Source organism: Lissotriton vulgaris, unplaced genomic scaffold, assembly GCF_964263255.1.
Source record: "Lissotriton vulgaris unplaced genomic scaffold, aLisVul1.2 SCAFFOLD_1669, whole genome shotgun sequence".
Classification (NCBI taxonomy): Eukaryota; Metazoa; Chordata; class Amphibia; order Caudata; family Salamandridae; genus Lissotriton; species Lissotriton vulgaris.
In genome coordinates this window covers 229740-250523 of record NW_028245311.1, presented here as the reverse complement: position 1 = coordinate 250523, position 20784 = coordinate 229740, and the positions used below count along the sequence as shown (strand labels likewise).

General features: G+C 44.0%; 1 protein-coding gene across 2 annotated transcripts; it reads left to right on the top strand.

Moving 5' to 3' along the window:
• Nucleotides 1-10688: 10688 nt before the first annotated feature.
• On the top strand, nt 10689-12533 carry LOC147666483 (uncharacterized). 2 transcript variants are annotated; one of them, XM_086949053.1, is made up of 2 exons: nt 10896-11099; nt 11181-12533. In XM_086949053.1, the coding sequence occupies exons 1-2, from the start codon at nt 10896-10898 to the stop codon at nt 12531-12533; spliced, it is 1557 nt and encodes a 518-aa protein (XP_086805179.1). The 2 variants fall into 2 exon arrangements, with proteins under 2 accessions (XP_086805180.1, XP_086805179.1); XM_086949054.1 differs by having other exon boundaries at nt 10689-12533.
• The last annotated feature ends 8251 nt before the right edge of the window (nt 12534-20784 follow it).

Below are 20784 nucleotides of genomic sequence, written 5' to 3'. Positions count from 1 at the left end.
TAGGGCTCTATACTTTAAATTTAGGATAGGCTTGCTTCCTGTGGGGGTATTGACTTCCAGGTGGAGGATCCCAGCACAAACTACATCCTTCTGCCCCTTTATCCCGATAGGTCAGAATCTGTGCCCCATCTTTTGTTTGAATGCCAAGCTTATAAATGCCCCCGCGACAGGTGGCTAAAGCTTTTGTGCAAAACATTGGGTACCAGACAGCATAGTGTAGCTTTGAGAATTTTGAAGTCTGATACCCGGCCCCTGTTTGCTTGTGGCATTGCAAAGTTTTTAAGTTGGGCATGGCAGCTTAGGTCAAGAAGTCTTAATTACATTGTTTAATCCTGTTTTATCAAAAAATTGTAAACTTTTTTAACAATCCATTGTTATTATATGTATTGTATCGTCTGACTGTTTTTATGAATTGGTTTTTATCTTGTTAAATTTTTTATCATGTGTATGTACTGCTTTTTAAGATACGTTTTATATCGAAATAAAGCCAACCTGTCTGACTGGCCAATGGATGACATCAACTGCCACAGCTTGGACCTATTGACACAGTCGAATGCCGAGGACTGCTCCATGAAAGCTTGGTATATGGGGCTGGAACAAGCAACGGTGTATTTGTTCAGAACCATGTACAGGTTTAAAACACTGTTACACAGTGGAATGACCTGGGCGAAAGCCTTAATGGATATCGGATAAAAAGTTGTTTTCATCAACCCAAGATACAAGTGTGTCAAGTACCATGCGGCCCACCACCTTCACCACAAAGTCAAGAAGAAAAAAAACCGGTCTATGCAGCATTTATAGAAGTTTCCACAGTGTTATTGCCTTACATTCCTCGACCTGGCAGCAAGAACTTTTAGGAGGGCATGGTGGCCTCTCAGCCGTAATTCATACTAATAATGGATTGAAACTGGGATGTCTGTAGGAGTCCACCATCTGTCATGTTTACTTTATGTAGATGATATTGTTATCTTGGATTTAATGCCTCAGGGTCCCAATACCCTCCTGTTTTCTCTCTGTCAGTTTGCTGTTTCCCACTTTTTGAAAGTTTATATTTCCAGGAGTAAAGGTTTGATTTTTAAGGGAAATAAGTTTTGTAAACATTGCAGCTGTGATTGGTACCTTGGTAAAGAGTAGCTGGAAGTAGTGAAGCCTTACCCTTACTTGGACAAAATATCTTCAGAATGGAAGTGATCACATATTAAACAACTCCTTGTTGTGTAGGTGGGTTAGAGGCTTATTACAATGTCCATTGGTACTTTCTACATGTATCACCTGTATATCGAGCAAAGTCTCTTAGACTCTGCTGGACGCTATAGAATGCATAGCTATTTCAAAATGCTACTTTTTAAATAAAATTGAATGACAATTTTAAGGAAAATATGTAATTTGAATACACTTCTGGCAGTACCAGCACTTAGACTAGAATTCAGGAAAATGAATGGTTTTGTGTAAGGCCTGGCAGCTGTAGTACGATGGGGGCACCGGCTGCAGACGAACAAAGACAACACAATTAGATATCTTTCACATACATATGATGTCAATCTACTGGAAGATGCGTCTGGTTAACTGAATACAGTCCAGAAGGTCTTGAGTCTTTGTTGTTAAGAGGTAAAGATGTTTTATGGGATACAGCCATGGATTGTGGTATGCAGGCTGTATTCTATGTACTGCATTGGTATGCAGAGTATAAAGCTGACAATGCTAAAACTAGTCCCCATCCTGGAATAAAAGAAGACACACCTAAAAATAGCTTATCCTAAAAACCCACCTTCCAAAGACAAGATACCAAACAAAAGGTAAAGCTGAGCTGCTGCAGGCGATGTCCCTAGTGTCTGATTACTGGTGTTTGTTTAGGTTTACAGGAGTCTAGAGGTTACATAGCAAACCTTGTCTATGCATGCTGCGTATTTTTCATTCATTATTGTAGTATTTATGTAATCCACTCATCGCGTGCCAGAAGGGAGATGTGTGTGGCTACAGTTGTTTATATAGCCCAGACTAGATCTGGTCTGTGTCTCCTGCTCCACAGCTTGTACCCGTAAAAGGGCATCAATGTCTCCTTCCCTTGGAAGCAAATCCACCTGTATTCCAGTTTAAGCATATTTATTCTCATAGAATCACTTTCAAAATCCACCGTTCCGCAAGTAAATTTAAATTCAGACTGCCCAATTCATTTTGGGGGTTCTCCCTTCATCAGGGTATGCACGTGAGGAATCTATGTTGTATGTTGTGTGCGGAAAATAGTGAAATAAGAATTAACTTGCAATGCAATCTAATCCTACATATACATAAATTAATAGTTTACTACATGTCCTGGTAGAGCCTAACCGCATATCTGCGTTTGTGTTATACCAGGGTCTCCACCTTTTCAATATTGAAAGCTACTTCTGATCGAAGAGAATCATCCTGATCGACTGCCTTTATCACGTGGCTTAGCTAAGGGTAGATAAATGCCAAGCAACTTCATTTCACCCCTAAGACGCCCAGTCCTGCTGCAGTGAGCACATAGCATTTGTAGAATTGGGTTAGGAAAGGTGTACCTGTAGGGCCCTAAGGCTTTGTAGTACGGTTAGGTTTACCTGCGGGACCCCAAGCATTTATAGTACTGGTAGGAACAGTGTATCTGTGGGGTCCCCAGGGACCCGTTTTGTTCATTTTATTCTTATTAACGAATCCCATCTGAGAGGTGAGTGTTTCACTGAGGGTTGTGGCGTCTTTCTCCTGCAATACATGGGATGGAATTGTTCTCTCTGAGTGAGTGTGAAGACAGAAGACTTCTATTATCTGGTGAGTTGCCCTCCTATTCATTGGCTCCTGTCCAGATCCGGGCCCTGCTTTAACAATTCAAGATTAATGTTCAGTAGTGGCAGTCACAGTATAAGGACTGTGAGCAAGACCTGCTGTAGAGTTTTCGATGTCCTAGAAATAATGTCTCAATGTAAGAAAGGGCCTGTTTTGGACATGGTTAGCCTTCACTTTTTACCTGGAAAATGATATAATATTTACTGGAAGTGCATAGGGTCCCTGCCAACCAGGTCCCCTGAGCCCGATCTCCTTCCCTAAATTGTACCTGTCGTTTCCACGATTGGCACCGCATTAGCTCACATATAAGTCCCTGGTAAAAGATACCTCTAGTACCAAGGGCCTTGTTGTTAAAGAGGGTCTCTAAAGGCTGCAGCACACATTATGCCACCCTAAGGGACCCCCCACCAAGCACATACATTCATACACCCATACATACATACATACATACTGCCACTGCAGCTGTGTGTCTTGGTGCAGAAAAAACTGAAGAGTCGACATGGCACACATCCCTGTATGCGATGCCCATAGGGAATGTCTGAGATGTAGGTAAGACACCCCTCTAGCAGGCCTTATAGTGGACGCTGCTTTAGGGATATCTCCTGCAATGTCCTTGTCGGTTCCTGGATATTGCAAGTGACCAGGCAAGCTCTATAGTAAGCACATTGGCTGGACACTTGTCATTAGGAGTTCCCCAGCCTCATGAAGGTTTCCCTGAAATATGGGATATTTGATACCAAACATCTCAGCATATTAAACCTGCATTGATTGCAGTGTCCAATTTATTAAAAATTGCACACAGGGTGCCCCTTAGAGGGGTCCCCTAAGATCTACTAATCCTTTGTGTGATCATCGACTGACCTGAACTAGCCTGCTACCACCAGACAGTGTCCTGTCCTCATGGGGAGAGTGCCTGCACACTCTGAGGTCGATAACAATGCCTTTCCTGGGTGGAGGTGTTCACACCTCCCCCTGTTCAGGCAGAGCCATCTGTGGCAGGGATTTTCAAAGGCCGTTCCGCCTTGGTAATGCGACCCCAGCCTCTTCTGTTAGAGGGAGCAAGCAATCTTCCTGTCCTCACCCCCTTTTAGGTGCAAGGACAGGTGGGAAACCTTAGATAGAACAGGAGATGTGCCACCGCACCCTCTGTCAACTCTACCCCTCAGGTGCTGGAGGCGAAGTGAAGTACACTTTGTAGTGCCCGCCATCTTGAAGATGATGGGACTTATCCAATCAGGGCTAGGACTACGTCCCCTCCCCACAGGAGGTGGGCATGATAGAGGGTGTAGACACCCCAGGAAAGGGGCCCATTAGCCTCTACCTGTCACTCCCTTGTAGCACCCTTAAATCAAGATTTTAGGTGGCATCCCCAGACCCTGAATTTCAGTTCTTGGCGACCTAAGGGCACTGCAGCCTTCTCTGCTGGTGTGGATCTGTAGAGAACTATTGTCTTGGTCCCAGTCCTACTGGCCTGTCTGCATCCCTGGATGATCCAGAACCAAAAGGTAAGTCGTCTTGCAGCCCAGCGACCTCCAGAACCTTGGGAGGACTACCTGCCTTCGATAAAGGGCAATCTAGTTTTATGTAGTGGGATTTGGCCAGGGAGTGTCAGGACAAGCCAAGCTATGTTACTCACTCTATATTTGCAGACTTTGTGTTTTTGGTCTAATCACTCTCACTAATGTGCACCGTATTTTCGGTGTCAACACCATCGATTGAGCACTAGTTCAATAAAAAGAGATTTACAAAGTACCTGTGTCTGGGCAAGATAAGCAGCGTGCTGGTCATTTATTCAATCGAGTCTGTTGTTGAGCTCTGAGTTCAAGCTGCCCTTTAATGTAAACAGGGTCATTGATTTGGCAGTATCAGTATCTGCAGTTAAATTAGACAAAAATGAGTTCTAATTGCCAACTCCCTGACACCCTGAATGGCCTCAACCCAATCCCCATCGCCAAGTGTGCCTAGATCCCTCTCCCACACAGCTCTCCGCATCCCCAAGGCATCCAGAGAATTGTAGATCAACTTCCTATAGATGGTTGAGATTGCTTTTTCGGTCAGGAGATCAATTAGTAGCTGGTCCTCCAGTAGGGATGCATCAGGCAACTGCCCCCCTTCCCGGATGTGACCTTGCAGAGCGTGATCCACCTGCAAATGTCAGAACCATTTTTAGTCCCCTAATTTATACTTTTGTTGTAGGATCATGAAGGACACAAGCGCCTGTCCCCTCCACACATCGCCCGGCCGTTCTAAGCTAATCAATCCCCATTTTTTGAAGCCCTGCAATCCTCCCACTGCACTTATGAAATCACCATCATACAGTGGAGTAATTTCAGTCAGCTTACCTTCCCAGCCTAAACACTTGGTAGCCTCTTTCCTCACCCTTACCACTGTTTGGGTATGAGTAGGTAGGGTGCACTCATACTTTCATCGATACAGTACCGGGGTGAGGTAACCTCTCTTGCCCATGGCCAATCTATCTACCGGTAAGCAGGATCCTCACAGTCCGCAAAAACCCAGTTGTTGACTGCCACCAGCTGCGTGTCCCAGTAATACTTGTGAATGCTCCGGACCACCAGTCCACCTTAATAAACTCCCCTCTGCAACTTACTCAGCGTGACGTGCCACCATCCCACAACAAGAGCCGAAGTTCTCAGACTACCTTTTGAAAAAAAATGTCTGGTGGGATCTTAAAGGATTTTTTTGCACAATGTACAGGAGACCCTGGAGGGTCATCACTTTAAATAGGGCCACCCAGCCCAGTAAGGAGAGGGGGAGCGCCCGCAAGTGTGGGGGATCCCAGCGAAGACTAATTTCGGGAGTATGTTCCTGCCTGTGCTCTCTTGTAATGAACACAACCAAAGGATTTCTTCCAGTTGATATTATCTCCTGAATAATCTCCAAGTATGTGAAAAATGTGTAGGATTCGTTCACTCGAGAAGGCTGGCTATGTGTCATATAACAAAACGTCTGAGTAGACGGAGATTCTCACATCCCACTCCTGATCAACTGGAATACCCCATAAGAGAGGTCCTAGTGAACCCAAACATGTGTGAAGAGCATAGGAGACAAGGAACATCCCTGTTGGACGGCAAAGACTCGGTAGAATGTATTATTGAGGCGCATGCTCGCTAGAGGGGCCACATACAAGAGCTTAACAGCAGCGCCACTGGTTCAGCAAAGGAATCCCCTGTTGCATGTGGTACTTCATTAAGGTGTTGGAGATTTAAGCGCATTCCCTGGTGTGGCATAAAGCCCGATTGATCAGGATGAACCATTGTTGCAATTACTGTCCGCAGGCAGATCGCCAGGGCATTCGCAAGGACCTTAGTCTCAATATTAAGCGGGGAGATAGGTCTATAACACCCACACTCAGTTGGTGGTTTGTCCTTTTTGAGATGACCGCCACCTCAGACATTCTTTGGTCCTCCGGGAGACACCCTTATTTTTAGGCAGTCTGAATCCTACTCTGGAGGCACTCCCTGATTTTATCCTTCATGCTTTTATATAATTCTATGGGGAGCTCATTAGGCCCCGTCGCTTGCCCTGTTTGCAAGGCTCCTATTGTCTTATTTATTCAGTCTACTGTCAGGTCTTGGTCTAGTGCGTCTCGGTCCTCATTCGTTAGCATTGGCAGGGTCAGTTCTTTCAGGAAGTCTCTCCCAGTATGTCCGTCCCCTTGTTGTCAGTGTCCTCCAGGATCCAGTTCCGTCCTTTGTCTTGTCTCTCTAACCATGTAAGTAACTCATTGGCTTTATCACCAACAACATAGAGACAATGCTGGGTAGCCAGCGCAAGACTGCACGCTATTTTCAATTAGTGCTCTTAATGTGTGCTGCTTCAGTTGATGGTGTAATCGGAGAGAAATTGATTCCCCACTTGCCAACCCAACCTCCAGGAAAGCACATTCCTTGTCCTGAGCCGCGCACTTCAATTTACGTTCCTTCGACATTCTCCCAATCAAGGCTTGTGTCTGGCCGCGAATCACTGCCTTAAATTCACCCTATAGCACGTTCTGCTTAAAATAGAATTCTGCTCTATCTCTCATACGAGCTTTGTACGTCTTGTCTTTTAAATATCACGGATCAACCCTTGGGGGTAGGATGAAGTCCACAACCCGACCATCGAGTTGCACCTCCACCAGAGAATGGTCTGAGATTCACCCTGCTATGTGCGTAGCAGCTCTAAAATCAACTTTATGGACAGTCTGGGTGAAAGGAAGGTGCAGGCATGCCAGACTACCATGTGCTGTAGACAGGTGTGTCCGGTTCTGATACCCGCTTCCCCTCTAGGGGCATTTAGGAGTACCATGAATATAGTTTAGGTGCAGTTCTGTCACTCCAGTCACCCCAATGCGTATATGCTCTGTCGTAAGCGTCTTGTCCTTCCACAGGATGAGTCAGTCTTGTCTGGGTCTCTTTCCTGTTTCCCGGCACTTGAATGGCACGCCCGAACACTCAAGAGAGCAGTGACCCACCAGCAGGCTTTTGTGGAGCGCTTTTGTCCTGGATGTAAGGCTGCATACAGTAGGACATCCACTCGGTCTTTTCTTTGCCTTTGCCTGAAGATCAGCAGTCCCAGGGTAGCAGTCACACCTGGCCTGTCAGTAAGTCCAGCCCCTCTGGAGGACCGACCGTCAGCAATTGAGCCCACACTATGGCCGGCTGGACCACAGGCGTAAGCTCAGACAGGGTGTTCGACACTTGGATAGTTGTAGTCCCTCATGGACCTTTGACACAGAGTAGTCAGAAATTCAGCAGCTAAAAGCCCAGGACATGCTCTCCAGGAATCTTGTAGATTCAGACCCTGTTGTGTTAGGAATTTGGCAAATGCCACCTTGAACACGCCGTTGGCAGCACACAATCGTCCAACTGGGCCTCAACAATCACTTTGTCGTAGAGTTTTATTTTCTTCCTTGAACTGTTGGGAGAGTCTTGGCGGGGCGGGAAATCCCTCAGACTAGCTGGTCCTGCTGGATAGCTTTCCGGCCCGCCCTACAGATAACGAGGATGTGTCAGACCTTGCTTCTTCCAGGACAGCCTTCTCCTCCCTTCCCTTTCTTACCAGACAGGCAGGCTTCTAGGCAGACTTCTAGGCTCTTCAGGACAGGTACACAGCTTCTCCATTAAGTAATTCAGCCTGCAGGTGATGTCCCCGCAACTTAGATAGGCTGACACCAGCCCTGGTGTCACAGCAGGCACCTGAGTACTTTGTAGAGCACTTTATTCATTGGTATCAGAGGACTTTGAACTATGGTATAAAAGAGGGATAGATGGTCCCACTTGCATACACAACTGGCAGGCAGGAGATGCTGTTTACTCTGTCGCACTCTCACATTGCATTTATTCTACGCGCACCAACACCCTAAACACACACTTGATGGTAGCGCAAAGTCTGGGCACAGGCATAGAAATGGAGCGTTCCATGTGTGTGTCAGTAGGACACCACTCCACTGACCATGATGCAATGATCTTATCAGGCTATTGATCCTTGCAACAGGGTGCATTGCCACCACCGCTCTAGCTGTTAAACCCATGACAGTCCTCTGCCTTAAATAAGGGCACACTTGGTGTGACCCTCCAGGTCACAGGACCGGTCCAAGATCCCTCATAGTCCCTTGTTAGAAGTTGCACAGTACTGGGGAGGCAGCAAAATCTAATGTAATTGTTTTGTGGTAGATTTATCCCAGTAATGTGCAATTACCAGTTTGACGCCATTGACTGGGGAGTTGCCACAAGGAACAGATTCTTCTGCCTGTTAAACCGCATGCCATTCATTATTTCATAATGTTTTTGGGCTTTTATTTACCACTTGATTTAAGCAGGCGGTAGATATAGGCATGTGGTTGGTTGGGGGGCGATGGGTGAAGCAGGGGAGGGAAGGGTAAAGAAATGTCTAACAAAGGGAAGAATTGTGTGTTTCCCCCAGTTTGTGAAAAAACAGCATAAGTCTTGGCTGCTTCTGCTGCACCCAGAGTCTTGTGCGTCTTTTCAGTCTAATTTTCCTGTCTGGACAAAAATGGTGTCCTGTTTTTCTGCACCCGGTACATCCAGGTGCAGAGAAACCCAACAAAGGTTAATCAAGTGGAATACAATGAACACTTGAAAGTACGCCTTAATTTCATTGCCCTCGATTTATACTCTGGACCATAGTTGAGGGATATGTCTAGGCATAGTCCTCGCAATACACAACAGATTTGTGTGCGGCAGAGGCCAAAACTCAAAAGTCAGGATACTAGATACAAGTAGGTGGTAACTCAGGGCAAGGGAAAAATGCCTGTTGTCCATGGAGGGGAAATTCCCGTCCCAGAAATCTAGATTAAAAATTAATTAATAGTATCCTTTTTTAAATATCTGTTTTGGTGCCTGTGCATATGACTTTAATTTCTGCCTTTGGGATTCAATGTTACAAGTCCATAGGGTACATGTATCCTTTGTGAGCTTAATAAAATGTTGAAAATTCTATAAATCCTCACCCCTACATCCAAGTACTCTCAGGCTACCATTCTACACTCGGCTCTGTCTGAAAAACAGCTCACATTTTCAAAATTCTGCAACTCTGCATTGATTTGGCTTGTAAATTATATTTTTGGAAATGTTCATGTATTAACTGTTTAATTTTAATACTATAGGTGATTGAAATTACTGACGAAGAAAGCAAGATTTAGCACCAGGCAACTGAAGTCAGTGCCATAAGAAGGATTATTTTGAAAAACTGTAGGACATCCAGCCTTCTACGTTTAAACAATTTCCAAAATCTAGGTGTGGCGAGGAAGTGGGAGCTGAGGAAAGTACTATACTGTAAGTGAAGTCTCTAATTTAGTATTTCATTAACCCAGAGCAAAGCCATATCTGTGCACAGAATAACGTTCATCTAAAACATCATGTAATTCCAGATAGTAAACACACATTGCATAAAAGAAAGTTATAACAAAAGGTTTCTTCTGCAGACCATCAAAGAAGAGACGATGAGAGAAGACTCCGAAGCTGACACGTTAACAACCGAAAGATTGGAAAATTACCTTTGTTCAACAACCGTTTTTAACCAGTTACGCAAGTTTAAGACTATCTGCCTCTGGGTAGAAAACCATGACACGCTCTGCTCACTCTTGCGAAAACCTTACAAATACACCACTTTATTGTGTTCATAACCATCTCAGATTGTTTCCTTTTTATTGTGTACTGTTCTGTAATTCTATGTAAATTGCCTCAACATTATCTGCTGTGCGTGAATGATATGTAAAACTGTTAAAGATAAAAATGGATTAAATGAGCACAGTTGCGCTATGGGTAATGTAAATACATCTTCGTCTTCAGAACTACAAATCTTTACCTTACACCAAACATAGAAAGGGTAAAAGGAACTGATGTTCTGCAACTGGTGATCCACAATAGTACTGTGCACGTTCTAACGCCCTCAGTTACTGCCATTACTTCAGTGCAAAAAGGTACTTATCAGTTTAATTATTAAATACCAGACTAACACCTTATCACTGCATTGTTAAGAACCTATACAAATAGATTTGAGAAAATCTTCAGTCACAAAATAAGTTGCTGCCGGATAGGCTATAACCTAAAGACTATTATCTGCTAGAAACATTTCGACAGGTGTTACAGGGCTGCTTCAAGACATAGTTTGCTCAATTCAAGTGTTAAGAAGATTACACACAATTTCTTTTAGAGATAAATGCTGAACATTATCTAAACAAGCCTGACTCTAAAATCGGGTTCCCTCTTACCATGGCATATAAGTAAGAGAAAACTAATCGCAGAGATATTAACACTAGGTATACACCTTATAAAAATACGGACTGTGAGACCAAATTCAGTGTTCAAAACCACCTCAATGAAGGCAAAATAACCTAATTTGGGGGAAAAAGTTACGTGTGCCAAAAAAGACACAGCCATAAATCTTATCTCACAGAATTTGACAGAATGCATACTGGGGGAATCCACTCTCAGTGCAAAGTATGCCAAAAAAGTTTCAGGCGTAAATCTTATCTCACTGAGCATATGAGAATCCACACTGGGGAAAACCACTCTCCGTGCAAAGTATGCCAAAAAAGTTTCAGGCGTAAATCTTATCTCACTGAGCATATGAGAATCCACACTGGGGAAAAACCTTATCAGTGCTCTGAATGCCAGAAAAGTTTTAGTTTCAAAGCGACTCTAAATGAACATGCATTAACCCACTCTGGGGAAAAACCTTACCAGTGCGCTGAATGGCAAAAAAGATTCTGCCGTAAATCTAAACTCACTAAACATATGAGATCCCACTCTGGTGAAAAACCTTATCAGTGCGCTGAATGCCAGAAATGTTTCAGTGACAAAGGAGGACTCACTCTACATACAAGGACCCACACTGGGGAAAAACCTTATCAGTGCTCTGAATGCCAGGAAAGGTTTTGTAACAAACAAAGTCTTTCTCGACATGCATTAACCCACTCTGTGGAAAAACCTTATCAGTGCTCTGAATGCCAGAAATGTTACAGTGACCAAAGCAGTCTCACTCGGCATGTAAGAACCCACATTGGGGAAAAATCTTTTCAGTGCTCTGAATGCCAGAAATGTTTCAGTGACCAAAGCAGTCTCACTCGGCATATCAGAACCCACACTGGGTATAAACCTTTTCAGTGCTCTGAATGCCATAAATGTTTCAGTTACAAAATCAGACTCACTGAACATACAAGGACCCACACTGGGGAAAACCCTTATCAGTGCTCTGAATGCCCTAAATATTTCAAACTTAAATCACTTCTAACTGCACATTTGAGATTCCACACTGGGGAAAAACCTTATCAGTGCTCTGAATGCCCAAAACATTTCAACCGTAAATCAACTCTAACTGCACATTTGAGATCCCACACTGGGGAAAAACCTTATCAGTGCTCTGAATGCCAGAAAAGGTTTAGTTTCAAATCGACTCTATATAAACATGCATTTACCCACTCTGTGGAAAAACCTTATCAGTGCTCTGAATGCCGGAAATGTTTCAGTACAAAAAGTAGTCTCACACTGCACATAAGAATCCACACTGGGGAAAACCGTTATCAATGCTCTGAATGCCAGAAATGTTTCAGTGAAAAACACTTTCTCACAGTGCATATAAAAACCCACACAGGGGAACAACCTTTTCAGTGCTCTGAATGCCAGAAATGTTTCATAAACAAATTCAGTTTCACTAAGCATATAAGAACCCACACTGGGGAAAAACCTTATCAGTGCTCTGAATGCCCAAAAGATTTCAGACTTAAATCACTTCTAACTGCACATGTGAGATTCCACACTGGGGAAAAACCTCATCAGTGCTCTGAATGCCACAAATGTTTCAGTGTAAAAAGCAATCTCATTCAGCATATAAGAACCCACACTGGGGAAAAACCTTATCAGTGCTCTGAATGCCACAAATGTTTCAGTGAAAAAATCAGTCTCATTCAGCATATAAGAATCCATAATGGGGAAAAACCTTATCAGTGCTCTGAATGCCACAAATGTTTCAGTGAAAAAATCAGTCTCATTCAGCATATAAGAATCCACACTGGGGAAAAACCTTATCAGTGCTCTGAATGCCAGAAATGTTTCAGGAAAAAAGGCAGTCTCATTCAGCATATAAGAATCCACACTGGAGAAAAGCCATATCAGTGCTCTGAATGCCTAAAATGTTTCAGCCAAAAATCTCATCTCACTGAACATGTGAGAATCCACACTAGAGAAAAAAAATTATCAGTGCTCTAAATGTCAGAAAAGATTCAGAGGTTGAGGTGGTTACAAGTGCCATAAGAAAACACACCATCAAAATAATTCAGTGCTCCAAGTGCCAGAAAAGAATCAATTTTAAACGCAATCTTACTCTACACGAGCAGATGCACACAGGGGAAAAACATTACGAATGCGGTGAATGCCAGAAATTCCTATTTGATTGGCACAGCCTCACTAACCATAAGCGAGTCCATACTGATGAAAAACCTTATGAGTGCTCTGAATGCCAGAAAAGCTGCAGAGAAAAATACTATCTCACCATGAGAATCTCCACACTGGAGAAAATCCTTATGCCATAAAAGCTTGAATCTGAAAGACAGAGTTATGCTTCATGAGAGATCCCACTCTGGGGAAAAGCATTATGAGTGCTCGAAATTCTAGCAACGTTTTGGTTACAAATTACTTCTCACTTGACATGAGCGAACTCACACGGGGGAAAAATGCCTTATGTGTGTTCTGAATGTCAGATAAGGTTTAGTCTCGAATACAATGTCACTTCACAAGAGAGAATTCCCACTGGACTAAAGCCATATACAGGAGGGGAAAGCCAGAAACGGTTTACTCAGAAAGGAGATCTCACTAAACATGAGAAATGCATCCACACCAGGTGAAAAGTAAGGCGTATCTTGAGTTGCAGAAAAGCTTCTAACAACCTGACTTTACATGAGAGAGCACATATTGTAGTTGCAATAGGATTCATCAAGAAACTCTTGCAGGATAACTTAGGCTGCCCGCATGCAACCTCCAAAGAAATTTCAGGCCTTGAATTTTTTTTAATTGCAACAGAATCCACAATTTGAGTATCTGAAAGTAACAAAACTCTTAAGGTCCTTACTTGACACAGAGAAGTGTTAGTGCTTGCAAAAATCAACTAATTGCCATAAAAATCACAATATTAATGTCTTAAATTTTACTCCACCCAAAATGTTTCTACTCACCCTTGTTTCTTAACATATGACTGGTATCTATATTTTCATGGTAAGATTAAGCCTATGCGGAGTTCCTCAATGAAGAACTTCGCAAAGTGACAAAAAAACTCTGGCGGTCTACTCAGATTTCCGCAAGCATCGGAGTGCGTAAGAGTCATGCCGTTCGTGGTGATTTTGATCTCCTGTTGTTTGTCCCGCCCTGTAAAAATAATTGCGAAAGGCACCATGTGCAGCACAAGAGGGTGCAGCTGCTTCTACTCAAGCCGCAGCTTTGTCAATGCGAAGGAAGGTTTCTCAATGCCAGTGGTGTGACCGGACACGACCACTTGCATTGAGAAATCCGACGACCCGCTTTGAGAAATCTCGCCAGGAGGTTGATTTTGCTCGCCAACTAGACCATGGCGAGCGCGAGCAAGGAAAAATCCTATCAGGAGGTGGATTTTCCTTGCTCCAGCACATAGCATTGAAGAGTGTGAGCGTTGAAAAAAACTTGCTACGCTCCACGGAGCGGAGTTTTTAGGAACTATGTGAGCTCCGCGGAGTACGGAAAACTCTACCAGCGGAGTTCACCACCCAAAATGAGATAATATACAACAGCAGGAAAACATAACACACCAGTTACTTGCCTTCGATAACGCTCTTTCTGGTCGATACTCCTTTACCTGCAGATTCCTCACCTTGTAAATATTTCCCACACACCAGACTGGGTCCTTCAACTTTAAAGCAGAGTAGGAGACAACATGCAGCTCAGTGTCGCCGTCATTCTGCTACAGAAGTGACAAGCGGAGACTCAAAGAAGCACTTCCCAGGCGCACTAATAATAATAATAATAAGGGAAGTTTGTAGAGCGCCTGGTTACGTGCAACGGCGTGTCCCCGCGCTGTAGTGAGTGGAATCAACAGAGTCACAGCCACCAAGTCGGCCCGGCTTACTGCGTGTAGAGGTGAGTCTTTAACTTCTTCCTGAAGCCAAGTTCAGAGGGCTCCAGGCGAAGTTCCAGTGGTAGGGCATTCCAGCTTTTCGCGGCCAGATATCTAAAGGACCTACCCCCCATGCGTGCCTTTTTTATCCTGGGGACCTTCATTAGCCCTGTACAGGAGGAACGCAGAGCGCGCACAGGCGCGTACCGGGTGACCAGGCCCTGGAGCGAAGCCGGTGCCTTACCGCACAAAATGCGGTGGCACGTACAGAGAGCCTTAAACTCAACCCTGCTCCTTACTGGGAGCCAGTGAAGGGCCTGGAGGGCTGCCTTAGACGCCGCTCTTTTAGGAAGCTTCAAGACCAAGCGGGCCGCTGCATTTTGCAGCACCTGGAGGCGGTTAATGGCCTTTCCAGTGGACCCCAGATAAATTAAGTTGCCATAATCCAGGCGCGATGGGACGAGGGTGTGCACCAGCGTCCTTCGGGCTGCCGTTGGAAGAAGATCGATAACTTTCTGCAGGCTTTTCAGGACACCGAAGCATACCCCCACCACACGGCCTATCTGAGGTCCAAAAGACAGATCGGCGTCAAACCACACCCCAAGATTTTTCGCTTCCTGGCAGGGTGTGGGAGCATCCCCGAGACAGGGTGGCCACCACGCCGATGACCAAACAGACAGGCCCCCCCCACCACGAGCACCTCAGTCTTGCTGCCGTTTAACTTTAGGCAATTGGCGGACATCCAGGTAGCCAGCTCCTGCATGCAGGCTCTGAATCTGTCTGCCGCTAGACTGGGCGCGCGCGATAGGGAGATGACCAGCTGCATGTCATCTGCATAGGCACTATGTGCAGGCCGTGGCTTTCGACGATGGACGCCACCGGGGAGACATATAGATTGAATAAGGTTGGGCTCAGGGACGAGCCCTGAGGCACGCCCTGGCCCAAACCAATCTCCCTCGAGTAGCAGTCTCCCTGTCGAACTTGAAAGCCTCTCCCTGTCAAAAAAGACTGGATCCATTCAAGCACAGCCCCTGATATCCCTCCATCATTCGGACACTGTAGCAAGGTGGTATGAGCTACAGTGTTGAATGCTGCACTTAGGTCCAAAAGGATGAGAGCCATAGTCTGGCCCTCATCCACCCCCTGGCGTATGGTTTCCACCGCCATCAGTAGCGCCTATGCCTTCCTAATTAACCCATGATAAGCATGCCTCCCAGTTAAATATTCCTCCTTGACATGCGTGGCAAATGCCACCCGCCACTGCCTTTCAGGGCGCTTAAGTACGGCTTTAGCCACCCGAAGCTCATCACTATACCACGGGCCGTTTTTTGGGTACTTAAAGAAAATTGCCAGCAAGGGATTTGTTTGATGCTTTGAGTTTCACAGTGTCATGAAATCTATATTATTTAAATCAATGAGCTGAATAAAACAGCAACTGTGCAAGGTTTTGTAAATGTTGAGAGAGATCAAATAGAAACTACCACACTAGCTCTATGATCTGAATGAGGACTTAAACTAATTAGTGATCACTCCTGTAATTATATACAATAAACGGTGTGTTAAATGAAAGAACAAAAGTGAAGCAACACGGAAAGGTTTGTTCTTGAAAAAGGTTTTAGTTTATATTTGTATAGAAATGAATTATCAACAAATGAAGGGTACACAATTAGGAACGATTGCATATATATCTTAACCCCTTTACTGCTAAGGCTATATTTTTGCTGCCATTCACTTTCCATTGAAATCAATGGAAAGTCCATGACGAGTTACCCTTGTCATTAGCGGCGAAGAGGTTAAGTAAATGGAACTGAAGAAACAATCCATTAATACAAAAGAAAACAATCCAGTCTAAAGCAACATAGATAAAATGACTTCTTTTAAAAGATCATGAATAGAAAGTCAAAAACAAACAAAGGACTTGGATTGATATGTCGACGTTTCGGTCTCAGTGGTGTGATCCAGAGACCATCATCAGGACAAGAAGATAAGGCAATGAAGATGACCCCTACAAAAAATACATTTGGTAAAATTAACCAATAATCCTAACACGTGTTGCTGGCATATATCAACAGTTTACGCATTTATTTACATTGTTTACATCTCTAAAAATTTTTTACACTTTTTACATTATTCACAAAAGAAGTCTTAACAGGCTAGTCAGTGTGGTGACAAGGATGTTAACCTAGTGAAGTTGATTATATCTAATGAGAGAGTACACTTACTTATAATGTATTAAAGACCCAGAAATTGATGAACTCAGGTGAAAAATCAAGGTTCATGACCTACATGGGGTAAAAGGAAAGCCCAAATGAGCTAGAAGGTAACAATGTTGTTTGTGAATATATCCATATATAAGGAGATCCGTTTACCTTAAGGGAAATGCAATTTATACCCTTTGGTTGTATCCATAAATCCAGGTTAGGTCACAATTGAATCCTTAATGGTAAGGTGAGAACGTGACATCAATGTCAGGAATCACAAAAGCTGTGGAAGGTATAAAATCAATGGTATAATTGCTCTCAAGGGGGAGGTAGCATTTAGTTGATACATGTGACTGAGATTGATTACAGGTTAAGCGCAGTCACTTTGTGGAGTTAAACGGTTGTTAACCGGGGGCTAAGTGTACTATGTATTTACATTTGGTTGATACCATTTGGTGCAGTAAATTGACCAATAAAGATGCTTTGTCACAAACAGAAATCTCTCAAGATCGTTGTGTAAATGTACTCACTGTGATAAATCTAAACTAGTGAGTAAAGCAAGAAATTGGAGAAAGGTGCTCCCTGCGAACGATATACGCTGGTGAGCAAAGAATATAGTACACGGAAATGAAACAGCTGTGGTACGTGATCGCAGTGTATTAATGCAATTAGCTGTTTGTGTATGGACGAAGCCAAGATGTGAGTGGTGATGTGTCTAATATAGCATAATAAATATGGTGCAACTTGATGATGAAAGACAGCTGAAAGCACAACTATCTGTTAAATTTCACGCTCTTATGCGCGGACAGAGGCGAGCTGAGTCATGCGTCTAGTACAGCGTGATGGATCTAATACAGCATGGTAGCGAAAAAACAACTTCACACACGGCTATCTGTTAAATTTAAAATCTGGCATAGTATCGTAGCGAGGAACAGCTGCAATTTTGGCTGTCTGCTGAATTTTGACATCGTAAAGATGTGGAGGCTGGGCAGCGTTTTAACTAGAGCGGGCGTTAAGTAAATAAATTAATAAAACGCGGAGGTGCCGACAAGCGGTACATAACAGCGAGCTTGGTACTTACTTCACGAAAGGTAGCAAACGTCTCCTCCGTTATGGGTCAAGAGTAAAACACAACGCTCTGGCCGATGTGGCCAATAAATAGCCCCTGAAGTTGAAATGTCAGAGTCACGTGATGAGCGAAAACCCAAAGCCTCAGAGGTTAGCAAATACGGCCGCCATTTTGGAACGGTAATCTGCTCATATATCGCTCTAAAGGTGCATCTCCTTTTGTATATCATGATGCACGATATGGTGGCTTGGAGTAGCGAAACGTACATAATGCACATTTATGGTAACCTTGTATCAATGTACGAGCATTGTTAATTAGGATGTGTGTTGAATGTAATTGTTACACAGTGACTATGAGTGAGTGTGTAAACAGAAACAAAAGATGCTGTCGCATACTTAATTGCGCGCACATTCTTAATTATTTCATACATGTAAAATCTTCTGGGCATTTATAAACTACATCATCTAGCTTCTCAATATTTAAATAATAACTAATGTCACAGTTGTTGTTGTCACTATAGCTTATCTTCATGACTATAACTGAGACACAGTTGGAAAAGCATGGTAGTATATGATGTCAAAAACAATTGTAAACACAAAAGCTATTTCGCATAATGGAAACGCTTACACTCTCTAGAAAGATGATTGTCATAATATGCTGGTGTGTTTAATGGACATAACTTTTAATGACACACAGTGGAAATGAGAATGGAAGCAAATGATACGAAATCAATTACCAGCATTAAAGTCTGTCGTATTACAGATACGCTCACATTCTATGGAAAAAACTTATCAGGTGTATCAAGTGATGCAGGCTAGGGTGTGCCATTCGGTGGATGAGTTTAAACCATTTTTGACGCTGTTTGCAGATTCTATCCACTGATTTTCTTTTAGGGTTAGAAGTCTGTCTACATTTGATTGCCTGATAGTGGGTTTGACTACTTCTATGACCCACCATTTGAAGTCATTTTCCTTGTGTTTCTGTTGGGTAAAATGCTCTACTAAGGGGGCATTCTCTGTTTTGCACCTGATTCTGGATTGGTGCTGCAGGATTCTCTGTTTGATCATTTGTGTGGTTTTACCAATGTATGTCATTCCACAAGGGCACTCAATACAGTAAACCACGTTTTGTGTACGGCAATTGGAGAAATATTTCATTTGAAAAGTTTTGCCATTCAAAGAGAATGATTTCATATTTTCTGTAGTGCCACAGGCAGTGTATTTGTTACATTTGTAGTGGCATATTATGACAATCATCTTTCTAGAGAGTGTAAGCGTTTCCATTATGCGAAATAGCTTTTGTGTTTACAATTGTTTTTGACATCATATACTACCATGCTTTTCCAACTGTGTCTCAGTTATAGTCATGAAGATAAGCTATAGTGACAACAACAACTGTGACATTAGTTATTATTTAAATATTGAGAAGCTAGATGATGTAGTTTATAAATGCCCAGAAGATTTTACATGTATGAAATAATTAAGAATGTGCGCGCAAGGACCGTACCGGACACACAGGAGGAGGAATCGCTATCGTCCATAAAAAATCAATCCACATCTCAACTAGCTCTGACGTCAACCTCGCCAACTCTGAACACCTTCACTTCCAGATCCACATCGACCCCAAGACCACACTCAGAGGCACCCTCCTTTACAGACCTCCAGGACCCCGCGCACAATTTAGTGAGGACATCACGGACTTCATCACCCTACACGCGCTCCCCTCCAAAGATTACATCCTTCTGGGAGACCTCAACTTTCACCTTGAAAAGAACAACGACCGCAACTCCACCACCCTCTTGGACAACCTCGCCAACCTCGGACTTAAACAACTGGTCACTTCCCCCACCCACATTGCAGGTCACACACTCAACCCTATCTTCACCTCCAGCAATCACGTCTCCTTCAGCCACACTACGGATCTCCTCTGGACTGACCACAGCTGCGTTCACTTCACCTACAACAAGCCGAGACCCATCACCAACCCCCAACCAACCCTGCAAAGAAACTGGAACAAAATCACCATCGACCAGATCTCCTCATCGCTCCTTCTAAACACCCCAGCCCACTCTTCTAACCCAGACCAAGCCGCCGCCAACTTCACCCTTTGGTTATCCAACACCGCCGACACCTTAGCACCACTGAAAAAACATCAATGCAAACCTGGCAGCAAGAAGGCCTCATGGTTCAACGATGATCTTAAGAAGTCCAAGAAACTCTGCCGCTCCCTTGAAAAGGCATGGAAAAAAGACCCAAACACTAGCACCAAGGACGCCTTCAAAAACGCAACCCGCTCACACCACCAACTAATCCGAATGGCCAAGAAAACAGCATTCAAGGATCGACTAGACAACAACGCCCACAACAGCAAGGAACTTTTCAACATCGTCAAGGAATTTACCAATCCCTCAACCAACTCCAACGACATCACCCCCTCTCAAGCCCTCTACGACTCCCTAGCCTCATTTTTCCACAACAAAATTGCAGACATCCACAACAGCTTTGACAACCAACCCGGAGACCAACCCACCCAACCATATGTTGAACATTCTCCCCCCTTGAACACCCTTAACGACTGGAACCCAATCTCCACTGAGGACACCATCCGCCTGATGAACTCCATCCATTCAGGATCCCCCACTGACCCATGTCCTCACCACATATTCAACAAAGCAGACTCCGTCATAGCTCCGCACCTCCGAGACGTCATCAACTGCTCCTTCAACTCCGCCACCTTCCCGGAAAGCTGGAAACACGCTGAACTCACCGCCCTTCTGAAAAAACCCACAGCGGACCCCACCGAACAAAAAAATTACCGCCCCATATCACTCCTTCCTTTCCCGGCCAAAGTCATCGAGAAAGCTGTCAACAATCAGCTCGCCGCTTTCCTCGAAGCCAACAAATCCCTCGACTCCTCACAATCTGGCTTCCGAGCAAAACACAGCACTGAGACCGCCCTTATCGCAGCAACAGACGACATTCGAACTCTACTGGACAATGGAGACACAGTCGCCCTCATCCTCCTCGACCTCTCTGCAGCTTTCGACACAGTCTGCCACAGCACCCTTTTACAACGCCTCAGAAACATCGGAATACAAGGAAAATCACT